The 21,302-nt window shown below is 44.8% G+C and overlaps 1 protein-coding gene across 1 annotated transcript in view; it reads right to left on the reverse strand.

Moving 5' to 3' along the window:
* PRKDC (protein kinase, DNA-activated, catalytic subunit) overlaps window positions 1-21,302 on the reverse strand; it is a 163,241-nt gene that overhangs the window by 60,453 nt on the left and 81,486 nt on the right. The window contains exons 41-52 of the mRNA XM_053558364.1: window positions 15,382-15,589; window positions 14,323-14,501; window positions 12,704-12,872; window positions 12,390-12,455; window positions 11,280-11,352; window positions 9,509-9,657; window positions 8,851-8,988; window positions 8,516-8,635; window positions 5,754-5,897; window positions 3,759-3,910; window positions 3,458-3,589; window positions 2,268-2,379 (exon numbers count right to left, since the gene is read on the reverse strand). Coding sequence (XP_053414339.1) covers window positions 2,268-2,379; window positions 3,458-3,589; window positions 3,759-3,910; window positions 5,754-5,897; window positions 8,516-8,635; window positions 8,851-8,988; window positions 9,509-9,657; window positions 11,280-11,352; window positions 12,390-12,455; window positions 12,704-12,872; window positions 14,323-14,501; window positions 15,382-15,589 — 1,642 coding nt within the window. The remainder of the gene's footprint in view (window positions 1-2,267; window positions 2,380-3,457; window positions 3,590-3,758; window positions 3,911-5,753; window positions 5,898-8,515; window positions 8,636-8,850; window positions 8,989-9,508; window positions 9,658-11,279; window positions 11,353-12,389; window positions 12,456-12,703; window positions 12,873-14,322; window positions 14,502-15,381; window positions 15,590-21,302) is intronic.

The raw sequence follows: 21,302 nt of genomic DNA on the forward strand, positions 1-21,302 counted from the left end.
GAAACTGGTGCCACCAACATAGTGGGGAATTAATGCTTCTTACGAAAATGGAAAGACTCAGACCAGGTGCAGTAAAAGAGGCAAATACGAAGTGTCCTCAAATTGTAATTGCTTCTTGTGAAGAGCGATTAGTTTGGCATTGTTGTCCAGAAGATAAAGCCCAGTAATAATTATCTGTGATGCTTTACATATATAAATACATACAAACACACACGTATATATATACACACAAAATCTTGGTCATGCTTTATTGATTGACTAGTGTGAAGACATAACTACGTTCCAATAAACCAAGTTTGATATGTTCATTTTGAAAGTAGTAGTGAGAGAGATGCTGGGGGGAATTTTTTGCATTAGTAGCACGGGTTACTTTGAACAAATAAATAGAAGCTTTCTCTAAATGCTTCCTTTATCAGAAAAAGACATTTGATACCATGCTGTAGAGGTATTCCTTCTGCACTAGAGAACAGCTTTTCTAGGAGAAATTTCCATAGCCATTATTCAATCAGAACTTGTGTTTTAACTCACATGCCTAAAATTTATCCTGGTTTTTTTTAAAAAAATTGTTTTTGGGATCGCGCCTGTGGCTCAAGCGGCTAAGGCATCAGCCACATACACCCTGAGCTGGCGGGTTCGAATCCAGCCCAGGCCTGCCAAACAACAATGACAGCTGCAACCAAAAAAATAGCTGGGCGTTGTGGCGGGTGGCTATAGTCCCAGCTACTTGGGAGGCTGAGGCAGGAGAATAGCTTGAGCCTAGGAGTTGGAGGTTGCCGTGAGCTGTTATGCCACAGTACTCTACCCAGGGGGACAGCTTGAGGCTCTGTCTCAAAAAAAAAAAAAAAAAAAGTTTTTTGTGTGTATACACATAAATTATTTTCTTTACTTTTTTTTTTTTTTGAGACAGAGTCTCACTATGTCACCTTCAATAGAGTGTTGTAGTGTCACAGCTCACAGCAATCTTCAACTCTTGGGCTTAAGTGATTCTCTCCCCTCACCCTCCCAAGTAGTTGGGACTACAGGCGCCTGCCACAATGCCCAGCTATTTTTTGTTGTTTAGCTGGCCTGGGCTGGGTTTGAATCTGCCAGCCTTGGTGTACGTGGCTGGTGCTGTAACCTCTGTGCTGTGGGTGCTGAGCCTGTTTTCTTTATTTTTAAACATTCGCCAAAACAGAAATCCCAGGAAAGCCTATGCGATGACATCATTCTAAGCAACCTAAGACTTGAAAATTCTCCCGAAGCCATAATATTTCGAATTAAATAGCTGATGGTTAACTAGGCAATTCACATGGATAATTTAAAGACAATTATATCAGAGTCCTTATCTATACGAATGGTTGCATAAATGCAAAATTGTGTTTGCAAAATGCCTAAAAGGAAAGCCTTATCAGTACAAATACGCTTCCCACACAGATGAGAAAACCAGACAAACCCTGGTGCATTCTAATTAAAGATTCCCTAGTGTGCCCTTCCTTTACAGAAAGTTGAAATCCCTGTACTATACTGACGAAGGTCACCATTAATGGACTATCTAAGGCTTGGCTCATAGACACCTAAGCAGATGGTTAGGAGATGCTGGTGGTTTTGGACCTGCTGACATAAACAGTGAATAAAGACTGTAATCTAACTACTGACCTGCGTGTTTTTCCTTATCCTAGCTCACTCCGTACATGTAAACTCCATCTTTTCAGATCTGTGTTACTGGTTCAGCAGAAGTCATGAAAAAACAACTTCACAGTAATCAAAATGTCATCCAGCCATATGCTGTTTACTTTATTGCAGATAATGGTGAACGGTGGCCAATAAAGTTTTACAGTTCTCTAAAAAGTCACATATTGCTGGGCACAGTGGCTCATACCTGTAATACCAACACTCTGGGAGCCCGAGGAGCGTGGATTGCTTGAGCTCAGGAGTTCGAGACAGCCTGAGCAAGACCCAAGCCATGGGTTGTGGTAGGCACCTATAGTCCCAACTACCAGGGAGGCTGAGGCAAGAGGATCACTGAGCCCAGGGGTTTGAGGTTGCTGTGAGCTATGATGCCACAGCGCTCTATCCAGGGCAACAGTGAAACTTTGTCTCAACACAAAAAAATCACATATCATCTCCAAAATACTGAGCACTGTATTTGGTATATAGCTGGAAGCAATGAAATATTAAACACACTGAAGTACATTTTTTCCAATAGCATACACAGAAAGAGTAAGTGTCAAGTGTCCTAACAAATCCAAACTGACAGGTGTTTATTTTAAACTGCACAACACACTCACATTTTTTCTCTCTGTAATATACTGAAGAACAAGTCCCAGAACTTCTGCCGCTGCTGCATACACCTCTTTATATTTCACAAAGGACATATTGTTGACCAAAGCTTGAAAGTATCTATAATAAATACAGAAAATAAGTATGCTTAAAATAACCCATTCTGTTGTTTGACTAAAAAATTAAAACTTCCCTCCTCTTTCTATCATATTAGGAGCACAAACTGCAAACATCTGAACATAAAACAATATCCATTACACATCTGAATCCACCTGTCAGTCTGCATTCAAGGGCCTGGGCATTAGAACAGAGAAGTGTGGGTGGCACACAGAACCAGGTGTCCGTTTCCCCTCGAGTGAGAGGGAAGGCTGCTGTGCAAGGTCAGGAGGTACCGACTGCTGCTCAAAACCCCCAACCAAAACAAGACCAGGAGAGTACGATGCTGAGGAAGAGAAGGCGGCAGCCAGAGCACGGGCAGTGCAAGGTGCCAGTGTAGGCAGCACATCCAACCACCAGCCCTAAGGAAACTGAAGCTCAGAGTAGCAACCTGTCTCCAACAGAGCTCCTGCCGAGCTCCTGCCCTGGCGTCTCAAGCCTGAGGTCACACAGTCTCAGCACCAGTGATGGGTGCGAGGGGACCCGAGTCCAATACCGAAGACCCAGAGATGGAGGCTGGGGCTCCTGGGTGGAAGCCTGTGGGGCGGCCACAGGCGAACTCTGACTTTGGTGTCCTCGAAGCAAGGTGTTGCAAATGCCCTTTGTGATGTCCCTGACCTGCAGGTGTCACGTCCACTGTCCGTCACCCAGGGTAGGATAGCTGGGCCCCAACAGGTCGAGCACAGAGGCAACAAAGCCCAGCACCCCCGTAGCCTCTCTGCAGCCAGAGGCCCTGTTAGGACACAGCTCATGCAGCCCCCACCCCTCGGGGATACGTGCCACAAGTTATCAGTCCACAGAATGACATCCTCACCTGGGGACATGAGCACGCAAACCCATGCTGGCTTTCACACATACGTTCCCACCCACCGCAGACACACTGCCCAAATGACTCTAAGTCCAATTTTCCGAATTTAAGTAGAAAGATTTTTAACATGGGTTCTGGCCCTTAAATTTATCAAAATTGAACTATGCTCTAGTCTGTCAAACCCATTCAGAGAGATTTTAACCTAGATAGTCAAGCAAAAAGCATGATACTCACTGGAGACTGTCTACGCCGCATTTTGGGTCATGGGGAGGCAAGTCATTGGCCATTACGATGCCTAGTAATTGAATTCCTACTGAATTGTCCTTAGAATTAGGATCTTTACTGGAAAACTTTTCAAATATTAACCTGAAACAAACACAGAGGAGAAAAGAGAGGTGGGTATAGAATTACATTTCAAATTATGTTCCCCTCCTATTATATCCCTTAATTAAATTTCATTATAATCACCATTTACAACATGGTGTATTTTGACTTAAATTTCCTAAAAATATTGCAAATACTAGTAAACATATACCTGTAAGGGATGGATAAGCAATCCTTCCAGCATTCAACGAGGGTTTTTATAATTTCAAGGTTGTGTCTAAATACAGCTCTTTTTGGATGAAAGACATGCTTCATTAGGAAATGGAGCAACCGATTTGCTAATATTTCATCTTTAGGGACCCCCTGAAAAGGTATTGAAATTCCACATTAATATGCAGCATTCCATTCTGGAAAAGCACTTTTTTTTTTTTTTTTTGGTTCTATATTTTCTTTCTTTCTTTTTTTTTTTTATTGTTAAATCATAGCTGTGTAAGGAAAAGCACTTTTTAAGTCAAAAGTCTAATTTACAAAAAGAAATCTGGCATTTTACTGAGGAGTCCAGCTTCTAGTTAAAGCCCTGTGTGTGACTTTTTAGGGGTTGACCTCAAGCAGTGGCGAGGGCTTTCCCTGACAAGGCTTGGGAGCAACCGCCTCTGCACAGACACACGGGCACAGCAGCACCACTGGAGCTGTGGTCGGGGCTCGGGCTTCAGCAGCCAAGCATTTCTCCTTAGAGCCTCCATTTCTAGGTCCCTTTACTGGAGGCCCTGGCCAAAGGTCCTCTTCAGGGACAGAGGGGACACCATGAAGACACTCCCAACTCTGACGCCGCAGGCAGGCAGAGCTTTTCCTCTCTGGGACTCCCCTTGGCACACACACCCTCCCCCACCTCAGAAACCACAAAACAGCCAAGCCTTTAGTTCTGGCTCCTCACCAGTGATCACCTGCAGTCTGTGCTGACCCCCCTGACTGCAGCCCAGCGCACTGCTCCTGGGGGGGAAGAGAACAGGGGCAACTGGTGCTTTTCCCCTCCAGTTTCAGCCTCTTGCTTACACTACTGCAGGTGAACGATTATAGAGTTTTCACTGTCACTTTCTTTTCACTTCTTGCTGCTTTTTTATTTTTTTTTTTAAGAAACAGGGTCTTGCTCTGTTTCCCAGGCTGGAGTGCAGTGGTGCAATCACAGCTCACCGTAACCTTGAACTCCTGGACTCAAGGGACTTTCTGCCTCAGCCTCCTGAGTAGCTGAGACTGCAAGTGTGTGCCACCACACCAGGTAAGTTTTAAATTTTTTTATAGAGATGAGTTCTTACTATAGGGCTGGTCTTGGAACTCCTGCCTCAACCAGCCTCCCAAAGTTCTATTATTACTGGTATGAGCCACAGAACCAGACTGCTGTGACTTTAACTACCTATGTAACACCTGGCACTTCCATCCTCTCAAGCTTAGCTGAGTTCCTAACATCTACATCAATCTTTTCAAGGGCTCCTAAGTTAAACTAAACACTCTTTTAATTTTTTCATGTTATTAGGCAGACTATAAATTATTCAATCACTTTATCACTATGAAGTCTGAAGATGGCTTCCTGTGAGATAAGGGAGGTAGGCACAGTCAGACACGGAAGCTGAGAAGGCTACACATGCTGTCAGGTTTGACAAAGCTCTACCTCAAACACCTTCACATGAAAACGTCTGTGCACATAAGTGCCCGCAGTTTAAATGAGCAGGCAAAGTGCAGCACACATGCGTCTGCGTCCAGGTCCCGCATTACAGGGTCACCATCTGGCAGGTGCCCCCAGCTCGCATGCTCACCAGCACGGTCACAGCCAGCCCTCTGCAGGGAAACGCGGGCAAACGAGTGAGCTCAGAACCCCAGACGCAGGGTCTGCTGACTTTTAGCTTATATGTAACTTTAATAAGTCTGTTATTTAGTTCCCAAGCTCCTTGTAAGCAAAAGCATTAAATGAAACAAAATGAAATAAGTGCCTGACAGCTTAGTAATAAAAGCCAGGTAAGACGGATCCACAAAAGCAAAGAAAACCAGGGCAGGTGAGTAGTGGGAGCAGCCCAGAGACACGACGGCTCCCCGAGTTACTAAAAGCTATAACTTAAGGTCGTACGAGGAGCTTGCGCTATGCGGCATGCGCACTATCAGACGTCAGCAAAGGAATAACGTATCACTACAGACGAGACGCATCAGGCCTTACCACGGGAGTAGCCACGCCTGTCCATGAAAGAACAGTGACCACAATCTCGACCACCATGTAGTGAATGCCTTCCCCTCCGCTGCTCTCAGACACGGCCAGCTGCACCAAGGGACCAAGCCAGTGCTTCGCGAAAGGGCGAAAGACCTGTAGGAGAATTTAAAACTCAAATGTCAATCATTCTAAATAACCAAAATATTAACACAGAAATATTTCCTCCATCAGCCAAAATTTTATATTACGACTAGACCTATGTGCAAAACAGATGTAAATTCCAACAATTACCCCACTTGATCAAATTAGATTCTCTGCTGAATTATCTCTTCATGGGCTCCTGAAATGATTCAATGGAAATAAATCCGTTACTGAGCTTTCCATTATTAAAACCTTTCTGATGTAACGGTGCTTGTAGAAACCAAAATCAAAGTATTCTATAGCAATCGTCTCTGTCCCATCTGAATAATATTCAGCTATAGAAAATTCTTTTACTTTATACCAATGGATAAGGCATAGGAAAAGTGAGATTATAAAATTAGGTAGGTGCACGTGGCTAATTTCTTTTTCATTTTGTTCTATATTACAGAAAACATTCAGTTACAAGGCCACATGGCAGCCTTTATAGCTCAGTGAGTAGGGCGCCAGCCACATACACCCAGGCTGGCAGGTTTGAACCCAGCCCGGGCCAGCTAAACAACAATGACAACAGCAACAAAAAAAAAGCCAGGCATTGTGGCAGGTGCCTGTAGTCTCAGCTACTTGGGAGGCTGAGACAAGAGAATTGCTTAAGCCCAAGAATTTAAGGTTGCTGTGAGCTGTGATGCCACGGCACTCTACCCAGGGCAACATAGTGAGACTCTGTCTCAAAAAAACAAAAATAAAAAATAGAGACCACATGCTTAGGTCTCTGATTGAATCTACAGAAGACACGTCCACTCACATATCCACCCCTGCAGGAGACGCCGTCTGATGGACAAGAACAGACTGAAGAGCATAGTCCAGCCTCTAACCTTCCACCTTCTCTCTCCAGTGGATTCTTGGGGGGTTCTTACCTACTTCTCTCACAGCTTAATCTGTATGGTTTCAAATCTTTCTTGATCATGCCCCACAAGAAAGAGAAAAAAAAAAAAACAGACCACACTCTGTATCCACTTATTTACAAATAATATAAATGAGCCACTTTACTATGGTATTAAACTATAACAAATACTTAGAGGTTCAAAACTCTAAGATAAATGAAAAGTTCTACTTTTTCTCTTCCATAGGACGAGGACCACTTTCAGCATCTCCTTTTTTTTTTTTTTGAGACAGAGCCTCAAGCTGTCACCCTGGGTAGAGTGCTGTAGCATCACAGCTCACAGTAACCTCCAACTCCTGGGCTCAAATGATTCTCCTGCCTCCGCCTCCCAAGTAGCGGGGACTACAGGCGCCCACCACAACGCCGGGCTATTTTTTGGTTGCAGCCATCATTGTTGTTTGGTGAGCCCGGGCTGGATTCGAACCCGCCAGCTCAGGTGTTATGTGGCTGGAGCCTTAGCTGCTTGAGCCACAGGCCCCAAGCCTCAGCAACTCCTTTTGAGAACCACTGTCCCACCTGCTCAAGGGACATGTCCACAGGCTGCCTCCGAGGCCCCTCGTAGCCGCACTGTGGATGTAGGTGGTAGCTTCCGCGTCAGCTTGCCTGTGCCACCCACAGAGAGAAATCATCCAAAAGTCAAACACCCAGAGAAACCAAGTCAGCATGTGGAGGGACGTGAGCTAGAAGTTACATGTGGCCCCACATGTGATGGGCTGAACTGCGTCTCCCAAACAGCTGTTAAGTCCTAATACTCAAAATGTGCCCTTATTTGGAGACTGGCTCTTTATACAGATTATCAAGTTAGAGTGAGATTATTAGGGGCTCTAATCTAACATGACTCATTTATTTATAAAATAGGGATACTAGGATACATGGACAGGCATCTGGGGGAAGGGAGTGTGAAAACACAGGGAAAACACCACCTGTATGCCCAGAAAGGCCTGAGGCCCCCAAGAGCAGGGAGCAGCCTGGAAGAACTCTCCCCCACAGTCCTCAAAGGCACCAAGCCTGCCAACATCCTGGCCTCAGAACAGAGGTTTAAGTTTCCAGCCCTGGCACCCTATAACCAGAGCTCCGGGAACTAGGAAGTGAGACCTGAGGAAAGCAGACCCTTGTAGCCCCAGACCTCCCAGTGGGCTTGGCCTTGGGCTCATCATATGTGCAGAACTGCTGAGGAAGACTTCCTGGGGGCCAAGAAGACAGGGTTGCCCACCACTAGTAGCTCCTTACTGCTCACTGAATGAGCCCAGCGCTCTGCTCGGCTGGTCCACCCGCCCTGCTGGAGCTGCTGCTTCTGCTTCAGGAGTGCGCCCACCACGCTTATCCACGCCCTCTCCAGACTACTGAGTTTCACAGGTGGAAGATGCCCCTTTCTGGCTTGGGGCCTCACCAACTGCCTAAGAGTCTGTTGTGTGTAATGCAGACTTACCAGGAATATTTTCACCATTTTTTTTGCTACTATAAACAAAGAAATCTGGTAGCCATAAGAAAGTTGGTACATGTACTTTACACAAAGACCACCTCAAACTCAATAAAGGTTAACTCACGTGTTTTAGAAGAAGAGCACATGCTGCTGGGTGATTTATTCAGAGGGCAGGTCAGGCTCTGTACCTTTCTACCTTCCTTTGTTGTGGTTTTTAAAATAGATTCACAGAATTACAAAGAACTGTTAAAGAAATAAATTTCTTACCTCTTCTGAGTTAATAACAAGCTTGGCTACGAAGAGACGGATATTTAATGGTACTGATGGGTTTCCAAGTTTGCTGTGGAGAAATTTCATCCAAGGAGGAAGAACTCTTAGTGCTGAACACTGAAATAAAACACTCAGAATTACCTTGAAAAAATGGATTAAAGTAACCTCACACTTTGATACTATGAGAAAACAAATGACAACGACAGACATGAACAACAAAAACCCATGCTTATTGATATGCAGTTTGGTTTGGTCTTCAGTATTAGAAGTTGATCTTCAGTGTGATTCCAATGACAAGTGCTCGTGCGAACAGACAACACAGTGGGACACACCTCCTCCCCAACGGGGGGACTCAGCCGCCTGTGCATGTGCTGGACCAGCGCCACCATTGGGGCCATGCACTCGTGCTGGTTGAGCTCATCCATCTCCAGCTCCAGGGCACCGCCTGGCTCCATAGGGTCCTGATGCTCCTAAGGAGAGGGAAGGAGGGCATTCTATGAAGATGCTCCATGATGTGAGTGCACTGTTATTAATAAAATGTGAACACAAGAGTCTTGTTTGGGGGTAATATCCTATTACACTTAGGCAATGATAATTTGGTCACAGTATCAAATACACTTGGTGTGTTTTCTCACTAAACAACTAGAAGACAAACAGAATTCCTCATGCTTTCCTTACGTTCTAGGTACACTGTGCCCCTCAGCCCCATCTTCTTGATCACTCCCCAAGGGGCACCTTAGGTCAAACGTCTCTGCTGCATGGGCCTCAGACTCCCTGACTTCCTCCCTGTGCTAAAGAAATCTGACTTCTCAGACTACAGGACATAGGCTGGGCTTAGATCTTAGAAAATTCTCCAGATGAAGTCTATTCTCTGAGGACGGCCTACAGACAGAGAACTGGCTTCCCATAGAACGTTAAGGCGGAGCTGTGACCGCCCCCTCTCGGCAAACTTCAACAGGACTCTTGTAATGAGTGAAATGCGATCATCACCCGTCTCCGGAAACGACTAGTGGGAGGATTAAGGTCTTGGGAGCTGTATGAGTAGCTCTGAACTCCAGTTGAGAAATCAAATTGACTCATTTCCTCACTCAGGCTACTGTCTGCCAAACACGACAAGGAAGACATATAATGAGGACCATCTGAAACACAAACGAGAAGAAAGCACGTGCATTCAGACATGACCCAGGAGAAACGCATCTCTCCAAGCTCACAGACAATAAAAGTAAAGGACACTTCTAAGGATGGCTTTCATCAACCCTGCGATTCTTTTGTTTTTTTGAGACACAGCTCAAGCTGCTGCCCTTGGTAGACTGCGGTGGCGTCACAGCTCACAGCAACCTCCAACTGTTGGGCTTAAGCGATTCCCTTGTCTCAGCCTCCCAAGTAGCTGGGACTATAGACGCCCAGCTATTTTTTGGTTGTTGTTGTCACTGTTGTTTGGCAGGCCCAGACTGGATTCAAACCCGCCAGATCTGCTATATGTGGCTGGCACCTTAGCTGCTTGAGCTACAGGCACGAGCCAGATTTATTTATTTTTTTGAGATGGAGTCTCACTCTGTCACCCTGGGTGCCGTGGTGTCATCAAAGCCCACTGCAACCTCGGACAGCTGGGTTGCAATGACCCTCTTGCCTCAGCCTCACCAGTAGCTGGGACTCCAGATGCCTACCACAAAGCCTGGCCAGTTTTTCCATTTTTAGTAGACAAGGTCTCACTCTTGCTTAGGCTGGTCTCAAACTCCTCAGCTCAAGCAGTTCACCTGCCTCCGCCTCCCAGAGTGTTAGGATTACAAGGTGAGTCGCCTCAACCAGCCTAACCCTGGAATTCTTCACCCACTGTCCAGGTCAACAAAGCACAAAGGGAATGGGGCAATGATCCCCCTTTGTTTCCGTAATTATTTAGCAGCTAATTTCTACTGTCATAGACAAAATTAAGTTAAACTGGCTCCCATTTTAGGATATGAGTAAGAGATTTTCTTTGCATTTAAAATTTCAGTGATGTACATTTTGATCAGTATGTCTAACACAAATATGGAAAGAAATACTACTGAAAAACAGCTCATCCAAAATACATAAGGGATTCAGAGGACTACACAGAAGTCCAAATTTTGTCCTCAGGTCAAGAAACAACGATAAAAGCTGTGAAGAAAAATTAAACAAAAACTCCTAACAAGGAGCATGTGAAGGGACAAAGGGTTGACTTTAAATTGGGGACGGGGGGGCTCCTCCAAGGATGACACTGACCAAAAGTAAGGAAGAGCACTGGTGTTTGGGGGCTCTAATGTTAGAGGAACAGCCTGTGCAAAGGTCCTGGGACAAAAGCGAGGTGGCCCCCACAGGCCAGGACTCCCCCCAGGGTCCAGTGGGCAGGAAGGAGCGCTGCAGGAGGGGGAACTTGGGCAGCTCTGTGCAGAGAGGGATGAGATGCCGCTGGAGATTCAAAACTGAGGAGGCAGCATCGGATTTGTCTTTTGATGTAGTTTTCTTAACGTATTGAGATAATATACAAACATCCTCGTGCAAGCAGACTTTCCATCGTTCTTTTTAAAGTGTGCAATATCTGAGCACCAATTGGTCACTAGGAGACCCTTTCATGCAGTTAAGTTTAGCTAATTACATTTCTTCCAAAATAAAATTTTGTTTGCTACTTAAAAATAAATTTTTTTCAAACTCAATTTCCATATTTTGGAGTAGTTAAAATATTTTCTATATTAAAAAAATACCAATTTTAGAAGCCTTTCTCATTATTTTGAAAACATCCTACCTGAATCCCCGCTTGCTATTTCCCTGGCTTCTTTCCTAATTTCCATGTATTTTTTCTTTCTTTCCATAGGAACCTATTAGGCAAAACAAATACACAATTTAAAATGTTTCAGAACTGTGATCCTACTTTGCTGTCTTAATAGCAAATCTGGCAACAACAACAAAACCACAACAAATTGTGAAATCTTAAAACTTTCATTAAGTTTAAAAGCACTCAAAAATGTCCACAGAAAAGAGGTAGGTGAGTATCCTTGAAGGAAGCCTCTCTCCCGGGTTCACCCTCCTCAGTTCTGAGACCGCGCACTCTGCAGCCTACGCTGAGCTTTCACGGCCGCATGTCTGGGTCACCAACAGGCTTTACTTAATCTCAGAGCCTCAGTATCCTCCACTACACAGCTACAATACACCACAGCACCTAACAGTGTTGTTGTAAGATGTAAAGTTCAGAAGTAACATACACTATGTGTCTAGATACTTAATAAATTGGTATTGTTATTTTTTTGTTTTTTAGTTCTCTTTGAACATATGCCTAGAAAAAAATCCAAGTCTATGCCAAAAGGATACAAGGTAGGAAGCAACCATTCACAGGGAGTGACAAGGCTGAGCAGAAACGTGCAGGTTGTGGTGTATGAGCTTGGCACTCTGCCTGCCTTCCCATTTTCAACAGGCTGTGAAGGCAGCAGCTACTACCTTCCCACCAGTGGCCGAGGCTGGCATGTCACCCTGAGCTTGGCTAAAACCAAACATGTCCCATCTGCCAGAGCAAGTCCTCCAGTTATCACTGTGAGGCCCCCATCATCATGCCCAGCTGCCCCAGCAGTGCCACAGGCTATGATTCACATAATGGCTGGTCTCAGCTTCTTTAAAGGAATTTATTCAAAAACAACTTGGGGATACGTCCAAATAGCCCCCTTTCCTGGCACTGTTTTTCCTTCACGAGTCAAGGCACAAATCTGATGAATCTTGTTGCAATTCACTGAGCCTGTATCTCAAGCTGAAACGGCCAGTATTTGTAGCTGTCAGTTTTCCCAATTGAAAGCAAACATTACAACTTTTCCCTGTGAGCACTTGATAATTTTTTAAGTTTAAAAACATTAACGATTTCACTTACCTCAACTTCTATGGGAAAGGTATAGCAGCGTTTCAGGTCTATCAGATTCTCAAAAATAAGCAAGTTCTGTAAATTCAAAGATCACAATGATATCTAAATGGCAGAGATCCTTATAATTGACACACTACTGAACTGAAGTTACTTCATAACTCAGGAAGCACTTCAGCTTTAAAATATATCTGCAGAACTAAAGAAAAGAACCACATCTTCAATATCACGTGAAGGTGCAAATTACAGCGAAACTTTAACTCATACAATATGACCTTTGAAATCCTGCCATGAAAGCAACAGTGAACACCTCGAGGAAGGCTTACCTTTTCTGGTTTTTCACTGAACAGAAAACCTTGGTAAAATTTTAGGTCATCGAACACACAGCAGATGACAGAGATGGCACAGTTGTACGCAGCACAGTGGTAAAGCCTCCTCCTCCCCAGTAGCTGATTCTCCCCAGCCATGTTCTCCGTAAACGCACCGTGGCACAACCTGCAGAGGACAGCCAGGCTACGTCAGCCCACTGGAGACCCCTGCTCTCCCACGGTGCTGGACACGGCACGGGGTGCTGGGGTGTGAGGATGAGCACATCACATCTCACAGCAAAGGTAGCCAACATGCATCTCACTGCAAGGTCAGCACAGCAACAGTGGTCAGTAAAAAGGCAGGGACGCAAGGACACCGCCGGCAGCCCAGTCTGAGGCACCAGCAAACAGAGTGAGGGCAGTGTCTGAGCTGAGTCTGACATGTAAGTGAGCCAAAGGAGAAACACGCACTGGCGTTCTGAGCAGCGTCACTCAGGACAGGGCTAACCCTGGCGGTGAGAGTGGAAGGAGGTGGGTTCCTGCCAGAGCTCACATGCAGTGCTAAGGAGCACAGACATCAGCTTGCAGGACGGAGTTGCTGCTTCTGCAACAACACTATCTGGCTGCAAAGTATTTACTATCTGGTCCTTTACAGAAAAAGTTTGCTGGCATCTCTTAGTCCAACAACACGGCTCACACCTGTTGCCCCAGCTACTAAGGAGTCTGAGGCAAGAGGATTGCTCAAGCCTGAGTTTGAGGTTGCTGTGAGCGACAACACCAGGGCACTCTACCCAGGGCGACAAAGGGAGAAAATGTCTGCTGATGATCCCTGCTCGAAAAACCAGGTGCCTTTGAAGGGTTCTAGGCAGTGAAATGAGACCATCAAACTCACATTTCAGCTGTGCCTGTCACCACAGCAGCAGAGTTATGAAGGATTATGGCACTGGTTCGCCAAATGAATTCAGACACCAAATGAGGTCAAACAAAGGGCACTGGGAACAAGGGCATGGGTTTTAGAAATACTGAGAGAAATAACATCAGCCCGATCTACATGGTGGCACGGAGGGTGGGAAGATGAAGAAAAAAATATAACTCCCCAGACTCCCCTCTGTGCCAACGAGTGGACGGTGGCCTCGCGCACTGTGGAGGTAAGATGAGAACTAGGAAGAAGGGGGCAATGAGTGTGGACATGCAAAATAGCTCACCACAAAGTCTGTGTTCAACATGCACTAGGAGGAGAACTTCATCAGAAGACAAGTTTCAGAGAAAATGTACTTAACTACTTTGCGTTTTATAGAATGTCTGTTAAAAAATATTTACCACTCCTTTAATTTTAAATTATAGTCAGAAAAAAAAATATCCTAAATCTGTGTTTACTGTCAATCATAGCACTAAAAATACACCGGGATGGGGTGGGGGAAACAGCAGGGGAAGGATAGCCAAAGAAAAAAAAGTTATTCTTTATAAAAGATGTGTACAGGAAGAAAACATTTATTATGAAATAACATGCTAAATTAAAGTTCACCTTGGTAGTTTGTACATAAGAAAGAACAAAACATTAACGCTATATACGTGAATAAAAATCTATGCACCAAAAAACATTAACAAATCAAACCCCAAATTAAGTAAAATCTTACTTAATCAGCGTCTTTGTAAGTTCATTTCCTTCTGTAATACACGAGCCGTGGAAAACTTGATTAACTTTAGATTCTTTAGAGTGAACATCATGTTTTGGAAGACGAGAATACATCACATCTAGCATCTTATAATAGCCCATCTTCTTGGTGATTTGAGTATCAAAGGCAGATTCATTTAGCTTAAGAAAGGTAACAAACAATCACCTTTGGCTTTATCACACATGAAAAATATCTTATTGAATATATCCAATTTTATACTTAATATACTTTAGATTTAGATAGAAATAACTTTAACAGTCAAAAGATGCTAAATCATTTCAATAAAAGAGCACCCAGTTGTCTAGATCTAAACCATGGGTCTACACACTGCTGTGTTAAGTAGGAAATAACACACGGTAGTGAGCCCAGGGCATTCGATGTTTGTGCAAATCTGATTGAAGACATGGGAGCAGGTGAAAATCCAACACGTTCTCAACTCTGTTGACGTCCACAGTAATAATGCCAGGCCACTGCGTATCCAGGATACATCCCAATATGACTCTCAGGGAGGCGGGATGATGTCCTGCACCTCCACCCCACAAAAGATGCTGGAAAGATGCCCAAGTCCCTAGAACCTTGACTGTAACTTCCTCAAATGGCCAAAAGGGCTTTGCAGATATAATTTATTTGAGGACCTTGAGATGGGAGATTATTTTAGATCATTCATGTGGGCTCTACATGAAATGACACGCACCCTTCCAGCATGGACGTAGCAGGAGCGTAGACAGGAAGAGAATGTGACAAAGAGGCACAGACCTGATAGTGCCAGCACAACCAGGGGCTGCTGGCAGGCAGCAGAGGGAGGAAGAGGTTTTCTCTGCAGTCCCCAGAGTGGGCACAGCCCTAATTGATTTTGGACTTCTGGCCTCCAGAACAATGACAGAGCACATTGCTGCTGCTCTCAGCCACCAGGTCTGTGGTGAGCTGTCACAGCAGTCACAGGACAGAGGGAATGCTCCATGAACAGCAGGCGCCACTCAGCTGAGCACACGGTCTAGGAGACACTAAGAAGTACAATACCTTTGTAAACCTGGACTGCAACACATCAATGGCATCCACCACGATTCTGCTAAAGAACTCTCTTAACGCATCCAGGCTGCAGTGCCACAACAGAGTGAGCAGAGCGCGATCTACAAATGCTTGCCGAGTGGTACTTAAAAGTAGCTCATCCCTCCTGAACATTCTGTAGACACTTTCCAGAAGGCCTACTTGTGTAACACATGAACCCCTAAGAACAAAGGGTAAGATTACAATGAATATTCATGGCTTGAAAATATTTTACGAGTGCCTATTACATAAGAGTCAAAGTAAATACCAACAATTACAAACTACAAAATAACTATAAGGATTAAATATACAAAACTCACAAGATACAAAAAGTATTTGCATAAAACCAAAATGTTCTAATCAAACTGGGGCATTAGGAAGAGGTTTTTATTTACTTTCAAATCTAATCTTGCTTAAAGAACGCCTGGAAGACTCAGGCGCCTGTAGTTCAGCGGCTAGGGTGCCGGCCACATACACCAGAGCTGGCGGGTTTGAATCCAGCCCAGGCCTGCCAATGGACAACTGCAACCAAAAAATAGCCAGGTGTTGTGGCAGGTGCCTGTTGTCGCAGCTACTTGGGAGGCTGAGGCAAGAGAATCGCTTATGCCTAAGAGTTGGAGGTTGCTGTGGGCTGTGATGCCACAGCACTCTACCTAGGACGATAAAGTCAAACTCTGTCTCCAAAAAAAAAAAAAAAAAAAAAAACACCTGGAAGAGGCCCTAAAGATGGTCACATTTCCAGGATTTGAAACTCATGAGTTAGGATTTAAAAATTCTAGTCTCTCAGCTGAGTGTGGTGGCTCATGCTTGTAATCCTAGCACTCTGGGCGGCTGAGGAGGGAGGACTACTTGAGCTCAGAGGTTTGAGACCAGCCTGAGCAAGAGAGAGACCCTGTCTCTACTAAAAACACAAATAAATAAGTAAATAAATTCTAGTCTCTCCCTATTAATGAACCACCCAGCATTCCTATTTCCTATACAGAGATAACCCCAACTGGTCCTTTACTTTCTCACCTGAAAAATAATGTATTTGAATGATTATCTATAAAATTTGCCTATAAATCTGTAAGAATGCAAAATAGATGGGTGCTGTGGCTCATGCCTATAATCTTAGCACTCTAGGAGACTAAGGTGGGCTCAGGATTCCAGACCAGCCTGAGCATATTTTAGCCTATGTCTTTTTTTTTTTTTTTTTTTGTAGAGACAGAGTCTCACTGTACTGCCCTCGGGTAGAGTGCCGTGGCGTCACACGGCTCACGGCAACCTCTTAACTATTGGGCTTACGCGATTCTCTTGCCTCAGCCTCCCGAGCAGCTGGGACTACAGGCGCCCGCCACAACGCCCAGCTATTTTTCGTTGCGGTTTGGCCGGGGCTGGGTTTGAACGCACCACCCTCGGCATATGGGGCTGGCACCCTACTCACTGAGCCACAGGCGCCGCCCCTAGCCTATGTCTTAAAATAGCCAGGCACTGAGGTGGGCACCTGTAGTCCCAGCTACTCGGGAGGCTGAGGTGAGAGAATCACTTAAGCCCAGAAGTTTGAGGTTGCTGTGAACTATGACACCATGGCACTCTCCCCTATAGTGACAGAGTAAGACTCTGTCTCAAAAAAAAAAAATAAATAATAATAATGCAGAGCTAGTTTCCTCATTAATAAAAATAAGAGGGTTAATACTAAATGATCATTAAAATTCTGATACTTTGAAGGCAGACATTAACCAGGGCAAAAATATTAAATTGAGAAGATAATATGGTCATCAAGTTTGAGGCTGCAGTACACGACCGGGTGCTGGCCAGGCTTTGTGATACTCAGCGGGGGCTACCATACATGGTGCACATGTACCCCCAATGCACATGATGGATTAGGAGGTGCAGCTGGAGGAAGTTAGGACCCTGATAAAAGCAGCCCTAGAGAGCTGTCCTGACCCCTCTGCCATGGAGGACACAGCAAGAAGCAGGCCTCAGTGGATACTGACTCTGCTGGTACACCCATCTTGGACTTCCAGCCTCCAGAACTGTGAGGAATAAAGCCCTGCAGTCTGCAGGCCACCCAGGCTGTGGCGATCTGCTGTGACAGCCTGAGCAGACTAAGGCAGGCTCCATCCTAGACTGAAATTCTCGTGAGGCACTTTCTGCGAGTGAGCACAGCAGAGACGCACACAGGTCCCAGCATTCGACTCTCGTACAAACAGCCACAAGAAGATGGAGAAGGAGCAAAAGAGACAGAACGATGATCTAATTTAAAAAGGGGCCAACAGATGGTTCACCAAAAAGTAAAATGCATTAAATAAATGAAAATAGGCTCTATTTCACTCACAACAAAAGAAAACCAAAGCATCTGTGCTACTGGGAAAATCAAATGCTCGACAACATTGGCAAGATGGTGGTGACACGAGCACTCTCCTGCATTGCAGGGGGAAATACAGACAACACAGCCCCAAAGAAGAGGTGTGGGGACGGCAAAATCACAAATGCATTTACCTGTCACTACACTTAACAGCCAACACAGCCACAAAGAGGAGGTGTGGGAACAGCAAAATCACAAATGCATTTACCTGTCACTACACTTAACAGCCAACACAGCCACAAAGAGGAGGTGTGGGGACGGCAAAATCACAAATGCATTTACCTGTCACTACACTTAACAGCCAACACAGCCCCCAAAGAAGAGGTGTGGGGACGGCAAAATCACAAATGCATTTACCTGTCACTACACTTAACAGCCAACACAGCCACAAAGAGGAGGTGTGGGGACGGCAAAATCACAAATGCATTTACCTGTCACTACACTTAACAGCCAACACAGCCCCCAAAGAAGAGGTGTGGGGACGGCAAAATCATAAATGCATTTACCTGTCACTCACACTTAACAGACAACACAACCCCCAAAGAAGAGGTGTGGGGACGGCAAAATCACAAATGCATTTACCTGTCACTACACTTAACAGCCAACACAGCCACAAAGAGGAGGTGTGGGGACGGCAAAATCACAAATGCATTTACCTGTCACTACACTTAACAGCCAACACAGCCACAAAGAGGAGGTGTGGGGACGGCAAAATCACAAATGCATTTACCTGTCACTACACTTAACAGCCAACACAGCCACAAAGAGGAGGTGTGGGGACGGCAAAATCACAAATGCATTTACCTGTCACTCACACTTAACAGACAACACAACCCCCAAAGAAGAGGTGTGGGGACGGCAAAATCACAAATGCATTTACCTGTCACTACACTTAACAGCCAACACAGCCACAAAGAGGAGGTGTGGGGACGGCAAAATCACAAATGCATTTATCTGTCACTCACACTTAACAGCCAACACAGCCCCCAAAGAAGAGGTGTGGGGACGGCAAAATCACAAATGCATTTATCTGTCACTCACACTTAACAGCCAACACAGCCACAAAGAGGAGGTGTGGGGACGGCAAAATCACAAATGCATTTACCTGTCACTACACTTAACAGCCAACACAGCCCCCAAAGAAGAGGTGTGGGGACGGCAAAATCACAAATGCATTTATCTGTCACTCACACTTAACAGCCAACACAGCCACAAAGAAGAGGTGTGGGGACGGCAAAATCACAAATGCATTTACCTGTCACTACACTTAACAGCCAACACAGCCCCCAAAGAAGAGGTGTGGGGACGGCAAAATCACAAATGCATTTATCTGTCACTCACACTTAACAGCCAACACAGCCACAAAGAGGAGGTGTGGGGACGGCAAAATCACAAATGCATTTACCTGTCACTACACTTAACAGCCAACACAGCCACAAAGAGGAGGTGTGGGGACGGCAAAATCACAAATGCATTTACCTGTCACTACACTTAACAGCCAACACAGCCACAAAGAGGAGGTGTGGGGACGGCAAAATCACAAATGCATTTACCTGTCACTACACTTAACAGCCAACACAGCCACAAAGAGGAGGTGTGGGGACGGCAAAATCACAAATGCATTTACCTGTCACTCACACTTAACAGACAACACAACCCCCAAAGAAGAGGTGTGGGGACGGCAAAATCACAAATGCATTTACCTGTCACTACACTTAACAGCCAACACAGCCACAAAGAGGAGGTGTGGGGACGGCAAAATCACAAATGCATTTACCTGTCACTACACTTAACAGCCAACACAGCCCCCAAAGAAGAGGTGTGGGGACGGCAAAATCACAAATGCATTTATCTGTCACTCACACTTAACAGCCAACACAGCCACAAAGAGGAGGTGTGGGGACGGCAAAATCACAAATGCATTTACCTGTCACTACACTTAACAGCCAACACAGCCACAAAGAGGAGGTGTGGGGACGGCAAAATCACAAATGCATTTACCTGTCACTACACTTAACAGCCAACACAGCCACAAAGAGGAGGTGTGGGGACGGCAAAATCACAAATGCATTTACCTGTCACTACACTTAACAGCCAACACAGCCACAAAGAGGAGGTGTGGGGACGGCAAAATCACAAATGCATTTACCTGTCACTACACTTAACAGACAACACAGCCCCCAAAGAAGAGGTGTGGGGACGGCAAAATCACAAATGCATTTACCTGTCACTACACTTAATAGACAACACAGCCCCAAAGAAGAGGTGTGGGGACGGCAAAATCACAAATGCATTTACCTGTCACTACACTTAACAGCCAACACAGCCACAAAGAGGAGGTGTGGGGATGGCAAAATCACAAATGCATTTACCTGTCACTACACTTAATAGACAACACAGCCCCAAAGAAGAGGTGTGGGGACGGCAAAATCACAAATGCATTTACCTGTCACTCACACTTAACAGACAACACAACCCCCAAAGAAGAGGTGTGGGGACGGCAAAATCACAAATGCATTTACCTGTCACTACACTTAACAGCCAACACAGCCACAAAGAGGAGGTGTGGGGATGGCAAAATCACAAATGCATTTACCTGTCACTACACTTAACAGCCAACACAGCCCCAAAGAAGAGGTGTGGGGACGGCAAAATCACAAATGCATTTACCTGTCACTACACTTAACAGACAACACAGCCCCCAAAGAAGAGGTGTGGGGACGGCAAAATCACAAATGCATTTACCTGTCACTCACACTTATATAATAATACTCGCAAAATACAAAATGATGTAAACACATGGCCATTTTCTGTGGCATTATTTTTTTGTGTTGAGAAATAAAGTTTACATTTTTATCTTCTCATAGATTTCAGATTAATGTGTACAAATGATGAGATTAGATTGTCTGCATTTATTAGGCAAAGTTCAAGTTGAGCCCTTCACCCAGAAGGTGTGCTGTGTACCGTCACTTAGTGCCCATCAGGTAGAGGTCACTGATCCTCTCCCCCAACTTGAATTTGTTTTTTTCTCATGTGGGCGTGTAATTGTTTATCTATTGGTTTCATATCAGTATTAAGTACACTGGATACTTGCTTTTCCATTTTTGTGATCTTTACTAAGAAGAATGTTCTTCAACTCCATCTAGATAAATATAAAAGATACAAAGTCCTCACCTTTTTATGGCTGAACAGTATTCCATACACCACAGTTTATTAATCCATTCATGTGTTGATGGGCACTTGGGTCGAGTCTCTGTCTTAGTGATGATGAATTGAGCTGCAATGAACGCTCTAGGGCAAGTGGCTTTAAGGTAAAACGATTTTTTTTATTCCTTGTAGATATCTAGTAATGGGATTATAGGATCAAATGGAAGGTCTACTTTTAGCTCTTCAAGGAGTCTCCATAATTCCTTCTATAGGAGCTGTATTAGTTTGCGATCTCACCAACAGTGCAAAAGTGGTCCCTTCTCTCCTTGTCCATGCCAACATCTACGGCAGTGGTTCTCAACCTATGGGTTACAACCCCTTTTTAACAATGAAAATACAT

The sequence above is a fragment of the Nycticebus coucang genome, chromosome 13, assembly GCF_027406575.1.
Source record: "Nycticebus coucang isolate mNycCou1 chromosome 13, mNycCou1.pri, whole genome shotgun sequence".
In the NCBI taxonomy this organism is placed as follows: Eukaryota; Metazoa; Chordata; class Mammalia; order Primates; family Lorisidae; genus Nycticebus; species Nycticebus coucang.